At 39.0% G+C, this 26,563-nt stretch overlaps 1 protein-coding gene across 2 annotated transcripts in view; it reads right to left on the bottom strand.

Annotated features, from left to right (window-relative positions):
- Positions 1-26,563, bottom strand: part of LOC136879179 (uncharacterized) — a 96,935-nt gene that overhangs the window by 30,540 nt on the left and 39,832 nt on the right. The window contains exon 4 of one of the 2 annotated variants that reach the window (XM_067152949.2): positions 24,399-24,627. The exons of the other annotated variant lie outside the window; for it this stretch is intronic. Within the exon in view, the coding sequence (XP_067009050.2) occupies positions 24,399-24,627 (229 nt within the window). The remainder of the gene's footprint in view (positions 1-24,398; positions 24,628-26,563) is intronic. 2 annotated transcript variants of the gene reach the window in all.

Here is a 26,563-nt window from a genome sequence, read left to right as displayed (position 1 = left end):
TGAAATTTGGTACACATATGTCCCTTAATCGTGCCAATGTGCGCACACAACGTGATGATCCTATCATTCTTATAAGTGTGTCAAACAATAAAATATACTTGTAAAAATCACCAAATTTACGAACAATCCAGAAATACGGCCAAATTTAACGTATAAGGGAGAGAGATACGACAAAATGTCACAGGACCAAAGTTGTAGATCACTCCGAATTGAAGGGACATTGTGCCATCCGTTTTGTGATACGACTTACCGTTTAGCCAAAAAATAGCTCAAAAGGAATGTCTGCACAGTCATTAAAATTGCCTCTATATTTCGATATCTTTGGGGGTAAAAAGTGAAAAATTTGAACATCTTGGAATTTTCCCGTCGGTTAGGGACCAAAAGCTATAATTTCACCAAATTTCAATTGTCTACCTCGTCTCGCAGGTTGTGCCGCCATCTTGATTTGGGGGGATGGGGGATAAAAATGATTAAATTCCCGAAAATTTTTAAGCCCACGAAACCTATAGGTTATCGTTTTGGATATACTATACGACTGTGTTCTTATGCTGAGCCCAAAATTTGAGCCCCCCCAGCGTGCCCCCTTCAGGGAATTTTGAGAATTTGCGATTTTTCTAGGGATCCTGGGGTCATCAGTTTCCCTCGTACCAAGTTTCAAATTTCTGAGATTTCTGGAAGTGCCTCATTAATTCACGTCTTTTTTCATTTTTAAATATTTATATATACATCGCTCCAGCCCGACTTGCTTTTATATATATAGATGACGGATAAGCATGAGCACGTTGAAAAGTGCAGACTTCCTCTTCGAGATTCATATCTCCTAAACGGTTTATGATATTAAGAAACGGTTTGCGCCATCAGACGCCTCATTTATCGCTCTACATGTTTGTTTCTAAACCATTTCCCCATATCTCCCATATTAAGGGGGTAAATTGAGTTCAAAGTTTGAATAGGGTGAAATTTGGGTGCATTTTTAACATTTTACATTACATTTTGCCTACTTATGTATAAGCTAGAATCATGAAATTTGGTACACATATGTCCCTTAATCGTGCCAATGTGCGCACACAACGTGATGATCCTATCATTCTTATAAGTGTGTCAAACAATAAAATATACTTGTAAAAATCACCAAATTTACGAACAATCCAGAAATACGGCCAAATTTAACGTATAAGGGAGAGAGATACGACAAAATGTCACAGGACCAAAGTTGTAGATCACTCCGAATTGAAGGGACATTGTGCCATCCGTTTTGTGATACGACTTACCGTTTAGCCAAAAAATAGCTCAAAAGGAATGTCTGCACAGTCATTAAAATTGCCTCTATATTTCGATATCTTTGGGGGTAAAAAGTGAAAAATTTGAACATCTTGGAATTTTCCCGTCGGTTAGGGACCAAAAGCTATAATTTCACCAAATTTCAATTGTCTACCTCGTCTCGCAGGTTGTGCCGCCATCTTGATTTGGGGGGATGGGGGATAAAAATGAGGAAATTCCCGAAAATTTTTAAGCCCACGAAACCTATAGGTTATCGTTTTGGATATACTATACGACTGTGTTCTTATGCTGAGCCCAAAATTTGAGCCCCCCCAGCGTGCCCCCTTCAGGGAATTTTGAGAATTTGCGATTTTTCTAGGGATCCTGGGGTCATCAGTTTCCCTCGTACCAAGTTTCAAATTTCTGAGATTTCTGGAAGTGCCTCATTAATTCACGTCTTTTTTCATTTTTAAATATTTATATATACATCGCTCCAGCCCGACTTGCTTTTATATATATAGATGACGGATAAGCATGAGCACGTTGAAAAGTGCAGACTTCCTCTTCGAGATTCATATCTCCTAAACGGTTTATGATATTAAGAAACGGTTTGCGCCATCAGACGCCTCATTTATCGCTCTACATGTTTGTTTCTAAACCATTTCCCCATATCTCCCATATTAAGGGGGTAAATTGAGTTCAAAGTTTGAATAGGGTGAAATTTGGGTGCATTTTTAACATTTTACATTACATTTTGCCTACTTATGTATAAGCTAGAATCATGAAATTTGGTACACATATGTCCCTTAATCGTGCCAATGTGCGCACACAACGTGATGATCCTATCATTCTTATAAGTGTGTCAAACAATAAAATATACTTGTAAAAATCACCAAATTTACGAACAATCCAGAAATACGGCCAAATTTAACGTATAAGGGAGAGAGATACGACAAAATGTCACAGGACCAAAGTTGTAGATCACTCCGAATTGAAGGGACATTGTGCCATCCGTTTTGTGATACGACTTACCGTTTAGCCAAAAAATAGCTCAAAAGGAATGTCTGCACAGTCATTAAAATTGCCTCTATATTTCGATATCTTTGGGGGTAAAAAGTGAAAAATTTGAACATCTTGGAATTTTCCCGTCGGTTAGGGACCAAAAGCTATAATTTCACCAAATTTCAATTGTCTACCTCGTCTCGCAGGTTGTGCCGCCATCTTGATTTGGGGGGATGGGGGATAAAAATGAGGAAATTCCCGAAAATTTTTAAGCCCACGAAACCTATAGGTTATCGTTTTGGATATACTATACGACTGTGTTCTTATGCTGAGCCCAAAATTTGAGCCCCCCCAGCGTGCCCCCTTCAGGGAATTTTGAGAATTTGCGATTTTTCTAGGGATCCTGGGGTCATCAGTTTCCCTCGTACCAAGTTTCAAATTTCTGAGATTTCTGGAAGTGCCTCATTAATTCACGTCTTTTTTCATTTTTAAATATTTATATATACATCGCTCCAGCCCGACTTGCTTTTATATATATAGATGACGGATAAGCATGAGCACGTTGAAAAGTGCAGACTTCCTCTTCGAGATTCATATCTCCTAAACGGTTTATGATATTAAGAAACGGTTTGCGCCATCAGACGCCTCATTTATCGCTCTACATGTTTGTTTCTAAACCATTTCCCCATATCTCCCATATTAAGGGGGTAAATTGAGTTCAAAGTTTGAATAGGGTGAAATTTGGGTGCATTTTTAACATTTTACATTACATTTTGCCTACTTATGTATAAGCTAGAATCATGAAATTTGGTACACATATGTCCCTTAATCGTGCCAATGTGCGCACACAACGTGATGATCCTATCATTCTTATAAGTGTGTCAAACAATAAAATATACTTGTAAAAATCACCAAATTTACGAACAATCCAGAAATACGGCCAAATTTGACGTATAAGGGAGAGAGATACGACAAAATGTCACAGGACCAAAGTTGTAGATCACTCCGAATTGAAGGGACATTGTGCCATCCGTTTTGTGATACGACTTACCGTTTAGCCAAAAAATAGCTCAAAAGGAATGTCTGCACAGTCATTAAAATTGCCTCTATATTTCGATATCTTTGGGGGTAAAAAGTGAAAAATTTGAACATCTTGGAATTTTCCCGTCGGTTAGGGACCAAAAGCTATAATTTCACCAAATTTCAATTGTCTACCTCGTCTCGCAGGTTGTGCCGCCATCTTGATTTGGGGGGATGGGGGATAAAAATGAGGAAATTCCCGAAAATTTTTAAGCCCACGAAACCTATAGGTTATCGTTTTGGATATACTATACGACTGTGTTCTTATGCTGAGCCCAAAATTTGAGCCTCCCCCAGCGTGCCCCCTTCAGGGAATTTTGAGAATTTGCGATTTTTCTAGGGATCCTGGGGTCATCAGTTTCCCTCGTACCAAGTTTCAAATTTCTGAGATTTCTGGAAGTGCCTCATTAATTCACGTCTTTTTTCATTTTTAAATATTTATATATACATCGCTCCAGCCCGACTTGCTTTTATATATATAGACGACGGATAAGCATGAGCACGTTGAAAAGTGCAGACTTCCTCTTCGAGATTCATATCTCCTAAACGGTTTATGATATTAAGAAACGGTTTGCGCCATCAGACGCCTCATTTATCGCTCTACATGTTTGTTTCTAAACCATTTCCCCATATCTCCCATATTAAGGGGGTAAATTGAGTTCAAAGTTTGAATAGGGTGAAATTTGGGTGCATTTTTAACATTTTACATTACATTTTGCCTACTTATGTATAAGCTAGAATCATGAAATTTGGTACACATATGTCCCTTAATCGTGCCAATGTGCGCACACAACGTGATGATCCTATCATTCTTATAAGTGTGTCAAACAATAAAATATACTTGTAAAAATCACCAAATTTACGAACAATCCAGAAATACGGCCAAATTTAACGTATAAGGGAGAGAGATACGACAAAATGTCACAGGACCAAAGTTGTAGATCACTCCGAATTGAAGGGACATTGTGCCATCCGTTTTGTGATACGACTTACCGTTTAGCCAAAAAATAGCTCAAAAGGAATGTCTGCACAGTCATTAAAATTGCCTCTATATTTCGATATCTTTGGGGGTAAAAAGTGAAAAATTTGAACATCTTGGAATTTTCCCGTCGGTTAGGGACCAAAAGCTATAATTTCACCAAATTTCAATTGTCTACCTCGTCTCGCAGGTTGTGCCGCCATCTTGATTTGGGGGGATGGGGGATAAAAATGAGGAAATTCCCGAAAATTTTTAAGCCCACGAAACCTATAGGTTATCGTTTTGGATATACTATACGACTGTGTTCTTATGCTGAGCCCAAAATTTGAGCCCCCCCAGCGTGCCCCCTTCAGGGAATTTTGAGAATTTGCGATTTTTCTAGGGATCCTGGGGTCATCAGTTTCCCTCGTACCAAGTTTCAAATTTCTGAGATTTCTGGAAGTGCCTCATTAATTCACGTCTTTTTTCATTTTTAAATATTTATATATACATCGCTCCAGCCCGACTTGCTTTTATATATATAGATGACGGATAAGCATGAGCACGTTGAAAAGTGCAGACTTCCTCTTCGAGATTCATATCTCCTAAACGGTTTATGATATTAAGAAACGGTTTGCGCCATCAGACGCCTCATTTATCGCTCTACATGTTTGTTTCTAAACCATTTCCCCATATCTCCCATATTAAGGGGGTAAATTGAGTTCAAAGTTTGAATAGGGTGAAATTTGGGTGCATTTTTAACATTTTACATTACATTTTGCCTACTTATGTATAAGCTAGAATCATGAAATTTGGTACACATATGTCCCTTAATCGTGCCAATGTGCGCACACAACGTGATGATCCTATCATTCTTATAAGTGTGTCAAACAATAAAATATACTTGTAAAAATCACCAAATTTACGAACAATCCAGAAATACGGCCAAATTTGACGTATAAGGGAGAGAGATACGACAAAATGTCACAGGACCAAAGTTGTAGATCACTCCGAATTGAAGGGACATTGTGCCATCCGTTTTGTGATACGACTTACCGTTTAGCCAAAAAATAGCTCAAAAGGAATGTCTGCACAGTCATTAAAATTGCCTCTATATTTCGATATCTTTGGGGGTAAAAAGTGAAAAATTTGAACATCTTGGAATTTTCCCGTCGGTTAGGGACCAAAAGCTATAATTTCACCAAATTTCAATTGTCTACCTCGTCTCGCAGGTTGTGCCGCCATCTTGATTTGGGGGGATGGGGGATAAAAATGAGGAAATTCCCGAAAATTTTTAAGCCCACGAAACCTATAGGTTATCGTTTTGGATATACTATACGACTGTGTTCTTATGCTGAGCCCAAAATTTGAGCCTCCCCCAGCGTGCCCCCTTCAGGGAATTTTGAGAATTTGCGATTTTTCTAGGGATCCTGGGGTCATCAGTTTCCCTCGTACCAAGTTTCAAATTTCTGAGATTTCTGGAAGTGCCTCATTAATTCACGTCTTTTTTCATTTTTAAATATTTATATATACATCGCTCCAGCCCGACTTGCTTTTATATATATAGATGACGGATAAGCATGAGCACGTTGAAAAGTGCAGACTTCCTCTTCGAGATTCATATCTCCTAAACGGTTTATGATATTAAGAAACGGTTTGCGCCATCAGACGCCTCATTTATCGCTCTACATGTTTGTTTCTAAACCATTTCCCCATATCTCCCATATTAAGGGGGTAAATTGAGTTCAAAGTTTGAATAGGGTGAAATTTGGGTGCATTTTTAACATTTTACATTACATTTTGCCTACTTATGTATAAGCTAGAATCATGAAATTTGGTACACATATGTCCCTTAATCGTGCCAATGTGCGCACACAACGTGATGATCCTATCATTCTTATAAGTGTGTCAAACAATAAAATATACTTGTAAAAATCACCAAATTTACGAACAATCCAGAAATACGGCCAAATTTAACGTATAAGGGAGAGAGATACGACAAAATGTCACAGGACCAAAGTTGTAGATCACTCCGAATTGAAGGGACATTGTGCCATCCGTTTTGTGATACGACTTACCGTTTAGCCAAAAAATAGCTCAAAAGGAATGTCTGCACAGTCATTAAAATTGCCTCTATATTTCGATATCTTTGGGGGTAAAAAGTGAAAAATTTGAACATCTTGGAATTTTCCCGTCGGTTAGGGACCAAAAGCTATAATTTCACCAAATTTCAATTGTCTACCTCGTCTCGCAGGTTGTGCCGCCATCTTGATTTGGGGGGATGGGGGATAAAAATGAGGAAATTCCCGAAAATTTTTAAGCCCACGAAACCTATAGGTTATCGTTTTGGATATACTATACGACTGTGTTCTTATGCTGAGCCCAAAATTTGAGCCCCCCCAGCGTGCCCCCTTCAGGGAATTTTGAGAATTTGCGATTTTTCTAGGGATCCTGGGGTCATCAGTTTCCCTCGTACCAAGTTTCAAATTTCTGAGATTTCTGGAAGTGCCTCATTAATTCACGTCTTTTTTCATTTTTAAATATTTATATATACATCGCTCCAGCCCGACTTGCTTTTATATATATAGATGACGGATAAGCATGAGCACGTTGAAAAGTGCAGACTTCCTCTTCGAGATTCATATCTCCTAAACGGTTTATGATATTAAGAAACGGTTTGCGCCATCAGACGCCTCATTTATCGCTCTACATGTTTGTTTCTAAACCATTTCCCCATATCTCCCATATTAAGGGGGTAAATTGAGTTCAAAGTTTGAATAGGGTGAAATTTGGGTGCATTTTTAACATTTTACATTACATTTTGCCTACTTATGTATAAGCTAGAATCATGAAATTTGGTACACGTATGTCCCTTAATCGTGCCAATGTGCGCACACAACGTGATGATCCTATCATTCTTATAAGTGTGTCAAACAATAAAATATACTTGTAAAAATCACCAAATTTACGAACAATCCAGAAATACGGCCAAATTTGACGTATAAGGGAGAGAGATACGACAAAATGTCACAGGACCAAAGTTGTAGATCACTCCGAATTGAAGGGACATTGTGCCATCCGTTTTGTGATACGACTTACCGTTTAGCCAAAAAATAGCTCAAAAGGAATGTCTGCACAGTCATTAAAATTGCCTCTATATTTCGATATCTTTGGGGGTAAAAAGTGAAAAATTTGAACATCTTGGAATTTTCCCGTCGGTTAGGGACCAAAAGCTATAATTTCACCAAATTTCAATTGTCTACCTCGTCTCGCAGGTTGTGCCGCCATCTTGATTTGGGGGGATGGGGGATAAAAATGAGGAAATTCCCGAAAATTTTTAAGCCCACGAAACCTATAGGTTTCGTATATACTATACGACTGTGTTCTTATGCTGAGCCCAAAATTTGAGCCCCCCCAGCGTGCCCCCTTCAGGGAATTTTGAGAATTTGCGATTTTTCTAGGGATCCTGGGGTCATCAGTTTCCCTCGTACCAAGTTTCAAATTTCTGAGATTTCTGGAAGTGCCTCATTAATTCACGTCTTTTTTCATTTTTAAATATTTATATATACATCGCTCCAGCCCGACTTGCTTTTATATATATAGATGACGGATAAGCATGAGCACGTTGAAAAGTGCAGACTTCCTCTTCGAGATTCATATCTCCTAAACGGTTTATGATATTAAGAAACGGTTTGCGCCATCAGACGCCTCATTTATCGCTCTACATGTTTGTTTCTAAACCATTTCCCCATATCTCCCATATTAAGGGGGTAAATTGAGTTCAAAGTTTGAATAGGGTGAAATTTGGGTGCATTTTTAACATTTTACATTACATTTTGCCTACTTATGTATAAGCTAGAATCATGAAATTTGGTACACATATGTCCCTTAATCGTGCCAATGTGCGCACACAACGTGATGATCCTATCATTCTTATAAGTGTGTCAAACAATAAAATATACTTGTAAAAATCACCAAATTTACGAACAATCCAGAAATACGGCCAAATTTAACGTATAAGGGAGAGAGATACGACAAAATGTCACAGGACCAAAGTTGTAGATCACTCCGAATTGAAGGGACATTGTGCCATCCGTTTTGTGATACGACTTACCGTTTAGCCAAAAAATAGCTCAAAAGGAATGTCTGCACAGTCATTAAAATTGCCTCTATATTTCGATATCTTTGGGGGTAAAAAGTGAAAAATTTGAACATCTTGGAATTTTTCCGTCGGTTAGGGACCAAAAGCTATAATTTCACCAAATTTCAATTGTCTACCTCGTCTCGCAGGTTGTGCCGCCATCTTGATTTGGGGGGATGGGGGATAAAAATGATTAAATTCCCGAAAATTTTTAAGCCCACGAAACCTATAGGTTATCGTTTTGGATATACTATACGACTGTGTTCTTATGCTGAGCCCAAAATTTGAGCCCCCCCAGCGTGCCCCCTTCAGGGAATTTTGAGAATTTGCGATTTTTCTAGGGATCCTGGGGTCATCAGTTTCCCTCGTACCAAGTTTCAAATTTCTGAGATTTCTGGAAGTGCCTCATTAATTCACGTCTTTTTTCATTTTTAAATATTTATATATACATCGCTCCAGCCCGACTTGCTTTTATATATATAGATGACGGATAAGCATGAGCACGTTGAAAAGTGCAGACTTCCTCTTCGAGATTCATATCTCCTAAACGGTTTATGATATTAAGAAACGGTTTGCGCCATCAGACGCCTCATTTATCGCTCTACATGTTTGTTTCTAAACCATTTCCCCATATCTCCCATATTAAGGGGGTAAATTGAGTTCAAAGTTTGAATAGGGTGAAATTTGGGTGCATTTTTAACATTTTACATTACATTTTGCCTACTTATGTATAAGCTAGAATCATGAAATTTGGTACACATATGTCCCTTAATCGTGCCAATGTGCGCACACAACGTGATGATCCTATCATTCTTATAAGTGTGTCAAACAATAAAATATACTTGTAAAAATCACCAAATTTACGAACAATCCAGAAATACGGCCAAATTTAACGTATAAGGGAGAGAGATACGACAAAATGTCACAGGACCAAAGTTGTAGATCACTCCGAATTGAAGGGACATTGTGCCATCCGTTTTGTGATACGACTTACCGTTTAGCCAAAAAATAGCTCAAAAGGAATGTCTGCACAGTCATTAAAATTGCCTCTATATTTCGATATCTTTGGGGGTAAAAAGTGAAAAATTTGAACATCTTGGAATTTTCCCGTCGGTTAGGGACCAAAAGCTATAATTTCACCAAATTTCAATTGTCTACCTCGTCTCGCAGGTTGTGCCGCCATCTTGATTTGGGGGGATGGGGGATAAAAATGAGGAAATTCCCGAAAATTTTTAAGCCCACGAAACCTATAGGTTATCGTTTTGGATATACTATACGACTGTGTTCTTATGCTGAGCCCAAAATTTGAGCCCCCCCAGCGTGCCCCCTTCAGGGAATTTTGAGAATTTGCGATTTTTCTAGGGATCCTGGGGTCATCAGTTTCCCTCGTACCAAGTTTCAAATTTCTGAGATTTCTGGAAGTGCCTCATTAATTCACGTCTTTTTTCATTTTTAAATATTTATATATACATCGCTCCAGCCCGACTTGCTTTTATATATATAGATGACGGATAAGCATGAGCACGTTGAAAAGTGCAGACTTCCTCTTCGAGATTCATATCTCCTAAACGGTTTATGATATTAAGAAACGGTTTGCGCCATCAGACGCCTCATTTATCGCTCTACATGTTTGTTTCTAAACCATTTCCCCATATCTCCCATATTAAGGGGGTAAATTGAGTTCAAAGTTTGAATAGGGTGAAATTTGGGTGCATTTTTAACATTTTACATTACATTTTGCCTACTTATGTATAAGCTAGAATCATGAAATTTGGTACACATATGTCCCTTAATCGTGCCAATGTGCGCACACAACGTGATGATCCTATCATTCTTATAAGTGTGTCAAACAATAAAATATACTTGTAAAAATCACCAAATTTACGAACAATCCAGAAATACGGCCAAATTTGACGTATAAGGGAGAGAGATACGACAAAATGTCGCAGGACCAAAGTTGTAGATCACTCCGAATTGAAGGGACATTGTGCCATCCGTTTTGTGATACGACTTACCGTTTAGCCAAAAAATAGCTCAAAAGGAATGTCTGCACAGTCATTAAAATTGCCTCTATATTTCGATATCTTTGGGGGTAAAAAGTGAAAAATTTGAACATCTTGGAATTTTCCCGTCGGTTAGGGACCAAAAGCTATAATTTCACCAAATTTCAATTGTCTACCTCGTCTCGCAGGTTGTGCCGCCATCTTGATTTGGGGGGATGGGGGATAAAAATGAGGAAATTCCCGAAAATTTTTAAGCCCACGAAACCTATAGGTTATCGTTTTGGATATACTATACGACTGTGTTCTTATGCTGAGCCCAAAATTTGAGCCTCCCCCAGCGTGCCCCCTTCAGGGAATTTTGAGAATTTGCGATTTTTCTAGGGATCCTGGGGTCATCAGTTTCCCTCGTACCAAGTTTCAAATTTCTGAGATTTCTGGAAGTGCCTCATTAATTCACGTCTTTTTTCATTTTTAAATATTTATATATACATCGCTCCAGCCCGACTTGCTTTTATATATATAGATGACGGATAAGCATGAGCACGTTGAAAAGTGCAGACTTCCTCTTCGAGATTCATATCTCCTAAACGGTTTATGATATTAAGAAACGGTTTGCGCCATCAGACGCCTCATTTATCGCTCTACATGTTTGTTTCTAAACCATTTCCCCATATCTCCCATATTAAGGGGGTAAATTGAGTTCAAAGTTTGAATAGGGTGAAATTTGGGTGCATTTTTAACATTTTACATTACATTTTGCCTACTTATGTATAAGCTAGAATCATGAAATTTGGTACACATATGTCCCTTAATCGTGCCAATGTGCGCACAGAACGTGATGATCCTATCATTCTTATAAGTGTGTCAAACAATAAAATATACTTGTAAAAATCACCAAATTTACGAACAATCCAGAAATACGGCCAAATTTAACGTATAAGGGAGAGAGATACGACAAAATGTCACAGGACCAAAGTTGTAGATCACTCCGAATTGAAGGGACATTGTGCCATCCGTTTTGTGATACGACTTACCGTTTAGCCAAAAAATAGCTCAAAAGGAATGTCTGCACAGTCATTAAAATTGCCTCTATATTTCGATATCTTTGGGGGTAAAAAGTGAAAAATTTGAACATCTTGGAATTTTCCCGTCGGTTAGGGACCAAAAGCTATAATTTCACCAAATTTCAATTGTCTACCTCGTCTCGCAGGTTGTGCCGCCATCTTGATTTGGGGGGATGGGGGATAAAAATGAGGAAATTCCCGAAAATTTTTAAGCCCACGAAACCTATAGGTTATCGTTTTGGATATACTATACGACTGTGTTCTTATGCTGAGCCCAAAATTTGAGCCCCCCCAGCGTGCCCCCTTCAGGGAATTTTGAGACTTTGCGATTTTTCTAGGGATCCTGGGGTCATCAGTTTCCCTCGTACCAAGTTTCAAATTTCTGAGATTTCTGGAAGTGCCTCATTAATTCACGTCTTTTTTCATTTTTAAATATTTATATATACATCGCTCCAGCCCGACTTGCTTTTATATATATAGATGACGGATAAGCATGAGCACGTTGAAAAGTGCAGACTTCCTCTTCGAGATTCATATCTCCTCAACGGTTTATGATATTAAGAAACGGTTTGCGCCATCAGACGCCTCATTTATCGCTCTACATGTTTGTTTCTAAACCATTTCCCCATATCTCCCATATTAAGGGGGTAAATTGAGTTCAAAGTTTGAATAGGGTGAAATTTGGGTGCATTTTTAACATTTTACATTACATTTTGCCTACTTATGTATAAGCTAGAATCATGAAATTTGGTACACATATGTCCCTTAATCGTGCCAATGTTCGCACACAACGTGATGATCCTATCATTCTTATAAGTGTGTCAAACAATAAAATATACTTGTAAAAATCACCAAATTTACGAACAATCCAGAAATACGGCCAAATTTGACGTATAAGGGAGAGAGATACGACAAAATGTCACAGGACCAAAGTTGTAGATCACTCCGAATTGAAGCGACATTGTGCCATCCGTTTTGTGATACGACTTACCGTTTAGCCAAAAAATAGCTCAAAAGGAATGTCTGCACAGTCATTAAAATTGCCTCTATATTTCGATATCTTTGGGGGTAAAAAGTGAAAAATTTGAACATCTTGGAATTTTCCCGTCGGTTAGGGACCAAAAGCTATAATTTCACCAAATTTCAATTGTCTACCTCGTCTCGCAGGTTGTGCCGCCATCTTGATTTGGGGGGATGGGGGATAAAAATGAGGAAATTCCCGAAAATTTTTAAGCCCACGAAACCTATAGGTTTCGTATATACTATACGACTGTGTTCTTATGCTGAGCCCAAAATTTGAGCCCCCCCAGCGTGCCCCCTTCATGGAATTTTGAGAATTTGCGATTTTTCTAGGGATCCTGGGGTCATCAGTTTCCCTCGTACCAAGTTTCAAATTTCTGAGATTTCTGGAAGTGCCTCATTAATTCACGTCTTTTTTCATTTTTAAATATTTATATATACATCGCTCCAGCCCGACTTGCTTTTATATATATAGATGACGGATAAGCATGAGCACGTTGAAAAGTGCAGACTTCCTCTTCGAGATTCATATCTCCTAAACGGTTTATGATATTAAGAAACGGTTTGCGCCATCAGACGCCTCATTTATCGCTCTACATGTTTGTTTCTAAACCATTTCCCCATATCTCCCATATTAAGGGGGTAAATTGAGTTCAAAGTTTGAATAGGGTGAAATTTGGGTGCATTTTTAACATTTTACATTACATTTTGCCTACTTATGTATAAGCTAGAATCATGAAATTTGGTACACATATGTCCCTTAATCGTGCCAATGTGCGCACACAACGTGATGATCCTATCATTCTTATAAGTGTGTCAAACAATAAAATATACTTGTAAAAATCACCAAATTTACGAACAATCCAGAAATACGGCCAAATTTAACGTATAAGGGAGAGAGATACGACAAAATGTCACAGGACCAAAGTTGTAGATCACTCCGAATTGAAGGGACATTGTGCCATCCGTTTTGTGATACGACTTACCGTTTAGCCAAAAAATAGCTCAAAAGGAATGTCTGCACAGTCATTAAAATTGCCTCTATATTTCGATATCTTTGGGGGTAAAAAGTGAAAAATTTGAACATCTTGGAATTTTCCCGTCGGTTAGGGACCAAAAGCTATAATTTCACCAAATTTCAATTGTCTACCTCGTCTCGCAGGTTGTGCCGCCATCTTGATTTGGGGGGATGGGGGATAAAAATGATTAAATTCCCGAAAATTTTTAAGCCCACGAAACCTATAGGTTATCGTTTTGGATATACTATACGACTGTGTTCTTATGCTGAGCCCAAAATTTGAGCCCCCCCAGCGTGCCCCCTTCAGGGAATTTTGAGAATTTGCGATTTTTCTAGGGATCCTGGGGTCATCAGTTTCCCTCGTACCAAGTTTCAAATTTCTGAGATTTCTGGAAGTGCCTCATTAATTCACGTCTTTTTTCATTTTTAAATATTTATATATACATCGCTCCAGCCCGACTTGCTTTTATATATATAGATGACGGATAAGCATGAGCACGTTGAAAAGTGCAGACTTCCTCTTCGAGATTCATATCTCCTAAACGGTTTATGATATTAAGAAACGGTTTGCGCCATCAGACGCCTCATTTATCGCTCTACATGTTTGTTTCTAAACCATTTCCCCATATCTCCCATATTAAGGGGGTAAATTGAGTTCAAAGTTTGAATAGGGTGAAATTTGGGTGCATTTTTAACATTTTACATTACATTTTGCCTACTTATGTATAAGCTAGAATCATGAAATTTGGTACACATATGTCCCTTAATCGTGCCAATGTGCGCACACAACGTGATGATCCTATCATTCTTATAAGTGTGTCAAACAATAAAATATACTTGTAAAAATCACCAAATTTACGAACAATCCAGAAATACGGCCAAATTTAACGTATAAGGGAGAGAGATACGACAAAATGTCACAGGACCAAAGTTGTAGATCACTCCGAATTGAAGGGACATTGTGCCATCCGTTTTGTGATACGACTTACCGTTTAGCCAAAAAATAGCTCAAAAGGAATGTCTGCACAGTCATTAAAATTGCCTCTATATTTCGATATCTTTGGGGGTAAAAAGTGAAAAATTTGAACATCTTGGAATTTTCCCGTCGGTTAGGGACCAAAAGCTATAATTTCACCAAATTTCAATTGTCTACCTCGTCTCGCAGGTTGTGCCGCCATCTTGATTTGGGGGGATGGGGGATAAAAATGAGGAAATTCCCGAAAATTTTTAAGCCCACGAAACCTATAGGTTATCGTTTTGGATATACTATACGACTGTGTTCTTATGCTGAGCCCAAAATTTGAGCCCCCCCAGCGTGCCCCCTTCAGGGAATTTTGAGAATTTGCGATTTTTCTAGGGATCCTGGGGTCATCAGTTTCCCTCGTACCAAGTTTCAAATTTCTGAGATTTCTGGAAGTGCCTCATTAATTCACGTCTTTTTTCATTTTTAAATATTTATATATACATCGCTCCAGCCCGACTTGCTTTTATATATATAGATGACGGATAAGCATGAGCACGTTGAAAAGTGCAGACTTCCTCTTCGAGATTCATATCTCCTAAACGGTTTATGATATTAAGAAACGGTTTGCGCCATCAGACGCCTCATTTATCGCTCTACATGTTTGTTTCTAAACCATTTCCCCATATCTCCCATATTAAGGGGGTAAATTGAGTTCAAAGTTTGAATAGGGTGAAATTTGGGTGCATTTTTAACATTTTACATTACATTTTGCCTACTTATGTATAAGCTAGAATCATGAAATTTGGTACACATATGTCCCTTAATCGTGCCAATGTGCGCACACAACGTGATGATCCTATCATTCTTATAAGTGTGTCAAACAATAAAATATACTTGTAAAAATCACCAAATTTACGAACAATCCAGAAATACGGCCAAATTTAACGTATAAGGGAGAGAGATACGACAAAATGTCACAGGACCAAAGTTGTAGATCACTCCGAATTGAAGGGACATTGTGCCATCCGTTTTGTGATACGACTTACCGTTTAGCCAAAAAATAGCTCAAAAGGAATGTCTGCACAGTCATTAAAATTGCCTCTATATTTCGATATCTTTGGGGGTAAAAAGTGAAAAATTTGAACATCTTGGAATTTTCCCGTCGGTTAGGGACCAAAAGCTATAATTTCACCAAATTTCAATTGTCTACCTCGTCTCGCAGGTTGTGCCGCCATCTTGATTTGGGGGGATGGGGGATAAAAATGATTAAATTCCCGAAAATTTTTAAGCCCACGAAACCTATAGGTTATCGTTTTGGATATACTATACGACTGTGTTCTTATGCTGAGCCCAAAATTTGAGCCCCCCCAGCGTGCCCCCTTCAGGGAATTTTGAGAATTTGCGATTTTTCTAGGGATCCTGGGGTCATCAGTTTCCCTCGTACCAAGTTTCAAATTTCTGAGATTTCTGGAAGTGCCTCATTAATTCACGTCTTTTTTCATTTTTAAATATTTATATATACATCGCTCCAGCCCGACTTGCTTTTATATATATAGATGACGGATAAGCATGAGCACGTTGAAAAGTGCAGACTTCCTCTTCGAGATTCATATCTCCTAAACGGTTTATGATATTAAGAAACGGTTTGCGCCATCAGACGCCTCATTTATCGCTCTACATGTTTGTTTCTAAACCATTTCCCCATATCTCCCATATTAAGGGGGTAAATTGAGTTCAAAGTTTGAATAGGGTGAAATTTGGGTGCATTTTTAACATTTTACATTACATTTTGCCTACTTATGTATAAGCTAGAATCATGAAATTTGGTACACATATGTCCCTTAATCGTGCCAATGTGCGCACACAACGTGATGATCCTATCATTCTTATAAGTGTGTCAAACAATAAAATATACTTGTAAAAATCACCAAATTTACGAACAATCCAGAAATACGGCCAAATTTAACGTATAAGGGAGAGAGATACGACAAAATGTCACAGGACCAAAGTTGTAGATCACTCCGAATTGAAGGGACATTGTGCCATCCGTTTTGTGATACGACTTACCGTTTAGCCAAAAAATAGCTCAAAAGGAATGTCTGCACAGTCATTAAAATTGCCTCTATATTTCGATATCTTTGGGGGTAAAAAGTGAAAAATTTGAACATCTTGGAATTTTCCCGTCGGTTAGGGACCAAAAGCTATAATTTCACCAAATTTCAATTGTCTACCTCGTCTCGCAGGTTGTGCCGCCATCTTGATTTGGGGGGATGGGGGATAAAAATGAGGAAATTCCCGAAAATTTTTAAGCCCACGAAACCTATAGGTTATCGTTTTGGATATACTATACGACTGTGTTCTTATGCTGAGCCCAAAATTTGAGCCCCCCCAGCGTGCCCCCTTCAGGGAATTTTGAGAATTTGCGATTTTTCTAGGGATCCTGGGGTCATCAGTTTCCCTCGTACCAAGTTTCAAATTTCTGAGATTTCTGGAAGTGCCTCATTAATTCACGTCTTTTTTCATTTTTAAATATTTATATATACATCGCTCCAGCCCGACTTGCTTTTATATATATAGATGACGGATAAGCATGAGCACGTTGAAAAGTGCAGACTTCCTCTTCGAGATTCATATCTCCTAAACGGTTTATGATATTAAGAAACGGTTTGCGCCATCAGACGCCTCATTTATCGCTCTACATGTTTGTTTCTAAACCATTTCCCCATATCTCCCATATTAAGGGGGTAAATTGAGTTCAAAGTTTGAATAGGGTGAAATTTGGGTGCATTTTTAACATTTTACATTACATTTTGCCTACTTATGTATAAGCTAGAATCATGAAATTTGGTACACGTATGTCCCTTAATCGTGCCAATGTGCGCACACAACGTGATGATCCTATCATTCTTATAAGTGTGTCAAACAATAAAATATACTTGTAAAAATCACCAAATTTACGAACAATCCAGAAATACGGCCAAATTTGACGTATAAGGGAGAGAGATACGACAAAATGTCACAGGACCAAAGTTGTAGATCACTCCGAATTGAAGGGACATTGTGCCATCCGTTTTGTGATACGACTTACCGTTTAGCCAAAAAATAGCTCAAAAGGAATGTCTGCACAGTCATTAAAATTGCCTCTATATTTCGATATCTTTGGGGGTAAAAAGTGAAAAATTTGAACATCTTGGAATTTTCCCGTCGGTTAGGGACCAAAAGCTATAATTTCACCAAATTTCAATTGTCTACCTCGTCTCGCAGGTTGTGCCGCCATCTTGATTTGGGGGGATGGGGGATAAAAATGAGGAAATTCCCGAAATTTTTTAAGCCCACGAAACCTATAGGTTATCGTTTTGGATATACTATACGACTGTGTTCTTATGCTGAGCCCAAAATTTGAGCCCCCCCAGCGTGCCCCCTTCAGGGAATTTTGAGAATTTGCGATTTTTCTAGGGATCCTGGGGTCATCAGTTTCCCTCGTACCAAGTTTCAAATTTCTGAGATTTCTGGAAGTGCCTCATTAATTCACGTCTTTTTTCATTTTTAAATATTTATATATACATCGCTCCAGCCCGACTTGCTTTTATATATATAGATAGGCAAAATATCGAATTTGTCGTATAAGGACGAGACAAAGCTCAATTTAATCCTCTTGACGCAAAGAACAAAACTCGGTAAGCCCTACGGGCCCGAAAACCATGTTTTAAGGCCCTAAAACCAACCGTTACGGAGATATTGGCACCACACTACCCCTGCTCTAGGAATCGGATAAAGAAATGAACTGCCGTAACCATGGCAACGTCAGCTCCAGGATTCTAGAGCAGTGAGATTATGCATGTACGTTTGGGCATAGCTGTCAACCAAAATAGGTACAAATAAGACTTAATATCTGGGAAAAAAATATACTGTTGTGTAAGGCACTCGTAGGACTCCTTTGGGCGGGGATGGAAAGGGGGTGAAGAACGAGTGTAAAAATCTATATAAATAAAATTGTTTCTGTTTGTCTGTCTGTTTGTCTGTTCCACCATCACGTCGAAACGGCTGGATAGATCTCAACCAAACTTCATATTTAGGGTATACTCATCCCGGAGAAGGTTTTGATATGCATATCATTTTAAAATCCTTGAATAGACAGGGGGTTTATAGGAAAACCAGAATGGTTTTTCCACCATCACGTCGAAACGGCTGGATAGATCTCAACCAAACTTCATATTTAGAGGATACTCATCGCGGGGAAGTTTTCCATATGCATATCATTTTAAAATATTTGAATATATGGGGGGTTTATAGGAAAATCAGAATGGTTTTTCCACCATCACGTCGAAACGGCTGGATGGATCTCAACCAAACATTGTATTTAGAGTATACTAATCCCGGGGAAGGTTTAGATATGCATATCATTTTAAAATCCTTGAATAGACGGGGGGTTTATAGGAAAACAAGAGTGGTTTTCCCACCATCACGTCGAAACGGCTGGATAGATCTCAGCCAAACTTCATATTTAGAGTATACTCATCCCAGGAAAGGTTCCGATATGCATATAATTTTAAAATCTTTGAATAGACGGGGTGTTTATAGGAAAACCACAGTGGTTTTCCTCTATTTTCTCTTATACTATTGATTTTCTGTAAACTTCGTTTACCGTACGTGAAACGTCTCTTCATTATAAACAACTTTCGTTATGTTCATAATTTACCTTACTCTTCACATGACGGAGAAATTTACAATTTTCTGCTGGTATCATGCTCTGCATTTAGTGACCGACAGACCGAGAACGAACCTACAGGTTACCATGGCAACGTCTCTGACTGCATGCCAGTAGGGAAGTAACGTATTGCCATTTTCCTCATCATGCTTTTAAATTCGTGGTTGTTCCTTGGGTAGATGGCAAGAGAGGCATCAATCGGCTCATCTGCGGGATATTGGCGGAATATCGTTGGAGGTTATAACCGCCCTCGAATAGATTAAGTAATAACACCATTAGTCATCTTCATATTTGTTTACCTAAGAATCACTGAACCTAAATTTCTCCTCTGTTAGCGCTTTATTATATCCATAACTCACGGCATTTATTTATTTGTCGTTATCCGGCTGTCCTCAGTTATAATCCATTTTCTATTAGTTTCAACATTCTTAACTGTATTATTTTCTTCCTTAATTACGCCGTATGTACGTGAATGCTAGAAACTACTGGATGCATTTCCACCAAGATTCGTATTTAGAATACACCTGTCCTTGATAGGTTTCAGGGCAAATATTGTTTCTAAATCCCTGAACTAACTGGGGGTTTATACGAAACCGAAACAGTGATTTTGCACTTCCAAAAAATATACACAACAAAAGTTTATGGAAGTCTACCTACCTTGGTAGAAATTAATGTCTAAACCTTTTTTTCTCATGTGCATCATTTCGATACGAGGATCAATAAGGGAGATATCATTAAAGGACCGTTTTTCTGTACAAGTCCCATCGGACTTAACTCACGAGCGGGTGCGTGTAAAGCGTATTCCTTACAACTTGAAAACTACTGAAGACATTCGAAACAAAATTTATATTTAGCATCCACCTGTCCAAAGGTAGGTTTTAAACGTAAATAACATTTCATGTTCCGGAATGGACTGGCGGTTTATAAGGAACCGAAATGGTGATTTTACTCTTCCACAATATATACAGAACAAGACCAACCTGACTGGAAATCGACCAAACCTGATGGAATTCCACCTCTAAACCTTTTTTTTCATGTGCATTTTTTCGTCAGGAGGATTAATAAGGGAGATATCATGAATGGTCACTTTTGCAGGTTAAGTCCAGCGGACATAGCCCAAAAGGTATTTTACATGGAGCAGATTCCTTATCTATATAAATCAAATCGTAACGACTGTGTACCTCTACACTGACTATTTTGGCGAAATTTTCGTACAGCTTTCCGTTTAAGGGGTAATAATAACAATCTCCATAATTTTTGATTTCCTGAAAGTCCTAATTTTTACCCGCCTCGCCCAAAATCCACATTGTGGCATAATCTGCCAGAAGAATAAGAAGATAATTGAAATTTGACAAAATTATACGTTTTAGCCTGTAACGAATGAAAAATCCTATATCATTAAATTTTTCATTTTTTTATCCCCGAAGAATATCGAAATATGCAGGCAATTTTAATGATGGTGCAGACCTTCGGAAATTCCTATCACGTAACGGATTGCACAATCTCCGTTCAATTTGGAATGATCTACAACCTTGGTCTTATGACTTTATGCCGTATCTGTATCCCTTTTACGTTTGATTTTTCTCTATTAATCGATGTTAAGTCAATTTGGAATTTTCACATGCATTATTCATACTTTCAATTACTTATATGAAATACAGAATCATCAAACTCTTCACGAAAATTGGCCCACTCAGTAGCCATATGTGAGCCAAATGCTACGTATGTAGCTGTCACATTATTATCCGAAAAGTAATGTAATGTGAGATGATCTTACAAAACCTTTACCCTGTTCCACGTTTCTAAATCTGACCCAAGAATAGATGACATATCATTGGACCAGCCATTTAGGCCACTAAATCCGGCGTGTCTTATGGTATAATCCTTTGTCGATATGACGTACGTTTAGTAGCAGTTAATCTGTAAATGAAGGTCTTCAATATTGTAAACACGCATATACTTTCGTATGTCGATCTATATATATTCACTGATGTCGATTTAGCGATCGAGAAAGGGTCGGTCTGCTATTGTAATCAGTACTCCCCACACCGACTTTGACTGGCAGTAGGAAAGGGTTCCTTCTCCAACTCCTGTGTAACTGTCATTAGTAAGGAAGGCCTACAATTGTAATGAATAGTTCCCTTCTCGATTTGACTTGCAGAAGGTAAGTGAGCATGCAGTTTTGTTTAAAACTCCCCTACCCGATTGTGTTTGGCAGTAGGCAAGGGTGCCCGCCATTATAAAGAAATGTACTCATCTAAAATGTGACTGGCATTAGGCATAGTGGCCTGCTATTTTGATGGAAACTCACCAACTTGGTGTGACTGGCAGTACGCTGGCTGGCAGTAGGAAAAGGGGCCTGTCATTATAATGATAACTGCACAACTCAATTTCGAGTGATAGTAGGGTAATTGCCTGCCATTATAATAAAAACTGTAATCTGTCTGGAGGTAGGAAAGGGGGGCTGCCATTTTAACGAAAACTCCCCAAATCGATTCTGTCCGCATAGTAGGCAATGGGGCCTGCAATTATAATGTAAACTTCCCAACCTGATTGTGAATGCCAGTAGGCAAGTGAGCCTGCCGTTATATCACAAATCCGTAACAAACACTTTACATTGGAAACGTACGGGGACCTCCCCATTCTCTTTCTCGGATAACGCTAAGAGACATGCAATTTTAAAACTATCTTATTTACTGCATGTACACTATTTACTTCGATATTCGAATACAATGTAGAATACCGTAGCGAAGCACGGGTACATTCGCTAGTTTTTTAATACGCGTGACTGAGCGGGAAATAAATTTACATCACTTTTTTGTTTAATCTATGCCGTATTTTTTGGCCGCTGCACAATTATACTTTACTAGCTGGCGTACCCGTGCTTCGTTACGGATTTGTACATTGTATACAGAATTCTAGATGAAGTCGTGTACACGTCGTGAATAAGATTTTATTCAGTTGCATAACACAGGCATTTAAAAATTAAATTTTAGGCGCCTTCCCCTAAACTACCATTTCATCCAGTGTGAATACATTTATTTATATCCCAGAGTGTAGTGCTTTATTCCCCGACTTTATATACCGATTCTCATTAAATTCTTTCCACCCATTTTCTCATGGCTCGGCAAATATGGATTTAGTAACAATAATTGAACCACCTCTGTGGTGTAGTGGTTACTGTGATTAGCTGCCACCCCCGGAGGCCCGGGTTCGATTCCAGGCTCTGCCACGAAATTTGAAAAGTGGTACGAGGGCTGAAACGGGGTCCACTCAGCCTCGGGAGGTCAACTGAGTAGAGGCGGGTTCGATTCCCACCTCAGCCATCCTGGAAGTGGCTTTCCGTGGTTTCCCACTTCTCCTCCAGGCAAATACCGGGATTGTACCTAACTTAAGGCCATGGACGCTTCCTTCCCTCTTCCTCGTCTATCCCTTCCAATCTTCCCATCCCCCAGCAAGGCCCCTGTTCAACATAACAGGTTAGGCCGCCTGGGCGAGGTACTGGTCATCCTCACCAGTTGTATCCCAGATCCAGAGTCTGAAGCTCCAGGACACTGCCCTTGAGGCGGTAGAAGTGGGATCCCTCGCTGAGTCCGAGGGAGAAACCGACCCTGGAGGGTAAGCAGATCAAGTAAGAAGAACAATAATTGAAATTCATTAATGTCTCTGTTATCATAGTCGGTACGGTAAAACTGTATAAAACATAAATGATTTGGAATTCAATTCTTTATAACTTTAGTTACGTAGTATTTAACGATAGGACCACTAATAACAAAGATTTCAGAGAACTGAAATCTAGACCTTCCCCTAAACTACCATTTCACTCAGCGTGAATAAAAGTACTTCTAGCCTATATTATAGTGCTTTATTCTCCGGTCTTATATACCTATTTTCATTAATTTCTCTTCAGCCATTTTTTCATGAAGCGTGTGCATACATACGTACATACTGTACCTACAGTCACCCTTTATCAGAAAAGTTCCCGGACAAGTGTTGGTTGCAATGCGAACAAAGGGAAAAAAGATAGTTTCATGTTATCTGATATGTGTACGTTCTGAGATGGCCTTGGCCATGTTTCCACGCAGACGCGCTAGGTGGCAGGGCTGCACTTAGCAACACTCTGTTTGGTTTAGTGATGGTGATACACTGAACGCTGATTATGAAAAATAAGAGTGAACATTAAGTTTTGCGTCAAGCTCGGGAAATCCCTAGTGAAACGTGGACAATGATTAAACAAGCATATGGATGTGATGCACTGTCAAGTAGTCATGTGTTCGAGTGGCACAACAAGTTTTGGGTAGGCAGGTATTCAGTGCAAGACGATCCCAGAACAGGCCGCCCGTCTACAGCATATTGCGATGCATATGCGAAGCGTGTAAGGCAGTTATTGCAAGAAGACAGTCGTGTAACTGTGCGTGCGATATAAGAAGAACTTACTTTGGATCATGACGTATGTCATAAGATTTTACGCGGCGATTTAGGATGACCAGAAAGAGGCAAGACGAAGCATTTTTGCGGAACTACTGGATAGGGTCAGACATGATCACATATTTCCAACAAGGATTATTGCTGGGGATAAAAGTTGATGTTGTCAGTGTGCCCCCACACGAAGCGTCAAAGTGCAGAATGGCGGAATCCTGGATCACCAGCCTCGAAAACAAGCAAAACGTCAAGCTTTGAGAACAAAGACAATGTTCATTGCATTCTTTGACAGTAAAGGGTTAGATAAGTATGTTGCACCAGGTGAAACACTGAACCAAACTTTTTACATCGAAGTCTTGAAACGTTTGCGACAAGCAATTCGACGTTGCCGTCCTGATTTGTGGCATTCGCAGGACTGGTTCTTACTGCACGACAATGCAAGACCTCACACTGCTTTATCTGTTAACGAGTATCTGGGCAGACATTCTGTCACTGCCATCCCACATCCACCATATTCGCCCGACCTCTTGCCTTGCGAATTTTTCTTGCGACTGAAAGGAACTCAGTCCTGGAACTTTTCTGACATAGGTTGTACATACATAATTGTATACATACAGACAGACCGAGATGAAGGAAAATTAAAAAAGTGTATTTCCTTGTTACTGTAAACACGACCGATACAGAAACACCACTCCTTTTTAATTCTTTTTACCAATGTACAAAAGAAAACTGTTATTTTATACATATAGATTCGTTACCTTATGAATTACCGAAGTGAGGTAATCCCAATCTCTGTCGTCGAACACGGCTAGTTTGATACCACATTCTGCCATCCGCTGTAAACCACGGCGATGATTTGTGGCATGATGAGCGAACAGTGATGTGAATTTGATGGTTATTACCGTGTGTGGATGCGCAGCTTTGTAGGAGAGGAGAACTTCGGCACACTCACTACAAGGTGACACATTCATGTAGAGGTGAACGATTCTGGAACATACAATAAGTAGGCCTCGGAATTTTAGACAAGGAAAAGTCAAGTTTTAAGCGATTACAAACATACAGAGAGTGTATTTTAAGACTTTGAAGCGGAGTACCGAGGCACTACAGCGTAGAGAAGCTGTGACAGCGAGCGCAGTGCCCGCAATGGCCAGCGGGCGTAGTCGTCTCAAAGAAGCGGCATGATTACGCCTAGAGTAACTAAACGAAACTGAACCCACCACCTATATAATGCTCAGGATAAATAAATAAATAAATAAATAAATAAATAAATAAATAAATAAATAAATAAATAAATAAATAAATAAATAAATAAATAAATAAATAAATAAATAAATAAATAAATAAAACAGATCAACTGATAAATGAAACGGAACTCACTAGTATTTATAGAAGATGCTGAAAGTGATCTCCCTGAGATCCCGTGCAAGGTACGAGATTTCGAAATACACTTTACAGTTTATGGACACTGATAGAATGCAGTGTTTCTAATTTCAATTTTTAATTCTTCTGCAGTTCGTGGATTATTCCTGTAAACTTTTCCTGTTATTTATTTATTTATTTGGCGTATGATGAATAATGACAACCCATAAACTATTTACACAACCAGTGAAAGATGAGTACAAAGTAAATACAAATTATCATATCTATACAGTCAAAGAAAGCAATTTACAAAGTTTGAAAGTACAAGAAGGAAACACAATATATTTACATCGCTATCCACCTATCAACTCTGACAGTTCATATATACACACTGAGTGCGAGTGATGTACATGTCACTAAATGTGAATGTCCAAACCCGCCACCCACTTCACTGCTTCGGGTGTTGCTGTGTTGAGGTCTTCCATGGTGCCAGTGAAAGCACGGAGTGGACATTCCTGCACTACATGTTTCATTGTTTGTCGAACCTCCCCACAATCACAGTATGGAGAAACTGACCAGCCCCAGGTGTGTAAAGTAGATGCTGTTCTACCTACTCCACATCTCATGCGGTTTAGTCTACTCCAGGTGCAACGTGGCAGATCAAAGCCTGCCAGCTTTGTGGATGGGTTATTAATATCCACTATTGCCCGAGCTGGGGATAAAGACCACTCTGTTAACCATTTAGAGGTGGGGTTGAATTCACTAGATGTTATCTTCACGGCTGTCTTCCAAGCAGGCTGGCGAGACTTCAGGCGTGTGCATTTCTGTCTGATATCCTCATGAACAGGTAGACGTTCATTCTTTAGCATTCTGGTCCATAGCTGAAAAAGGGCCTTCTGTCTCCTGATATGTGGAGGTAGTATATTGCTGAGAACCGGTAACCATTGGGTCGGTGTAGCACGAAGTGTACCAGTTATGATTCGCATGGTTTGACGAAGTTGTGAATCTACTAGCTGTGTGTGAGCACTGTTAAGCCAAACACCAGAGCAGTATTCTGCTGCAGAATAGACTAAGGCCAGAGATGTTGTCCTTAATGTGTTTCCATCCGCTCCCCAGGAAGTTCCAGCCAATCGTTGGAGAATGTTATTACGACTTTTTAGTTTGTTGGCGGTTTTCTGCAGATGATTTTTGTACGTAAGAGACCTGTCCAATGTTACTCCTAAGTAACTGGGATTGGCACAATATTGTAGTTCATGGCCCTTGAAGAATACCCTTGGATGGTGGTTTGCTTCTGCGTTGTTCAGATGGAATGTAGATGTCACTGTTTTCTGTGGATTGGGATGAAGGTACCATCTTTGAAAGTAGTCATCCAACAGTTCAAGGTCTCGGTTAAGAACTATTTCAGCTTCTGCGAAGTTGGGTCGTTGAATTGTAAGGCAAATATCGTCCGCATATATGAACTTTCGGGACACTGTTTCAGGCAGGTCGTGGATGTATAAGTTGAAGAGAGTAGGAGATAGAACCGACCCTTGAGGCAGACCATTGTTGACTTTGTGGAATTTGC

Source organism: Anabrus simplex, chromosome 8 (genome assembly GCF_040414725.1).
Source record: "Anabrus simplex isolate iqAnaSimp1 chromosome 8, ASM4041472v1, whole genome shotgun sequence".
Classification (NCBI taxonomy): Eukaryota; Metazoa; Arthropoda; class Insecta; order Orthoptera; family Tettigoniidae; genus Anabrus; species Anabrus simplex.
The sequence above is the reverse complement of the archived record's forward strand: the minus strand, read 5'-3'. Positions and strand labels throughout refer to the sequence as shown.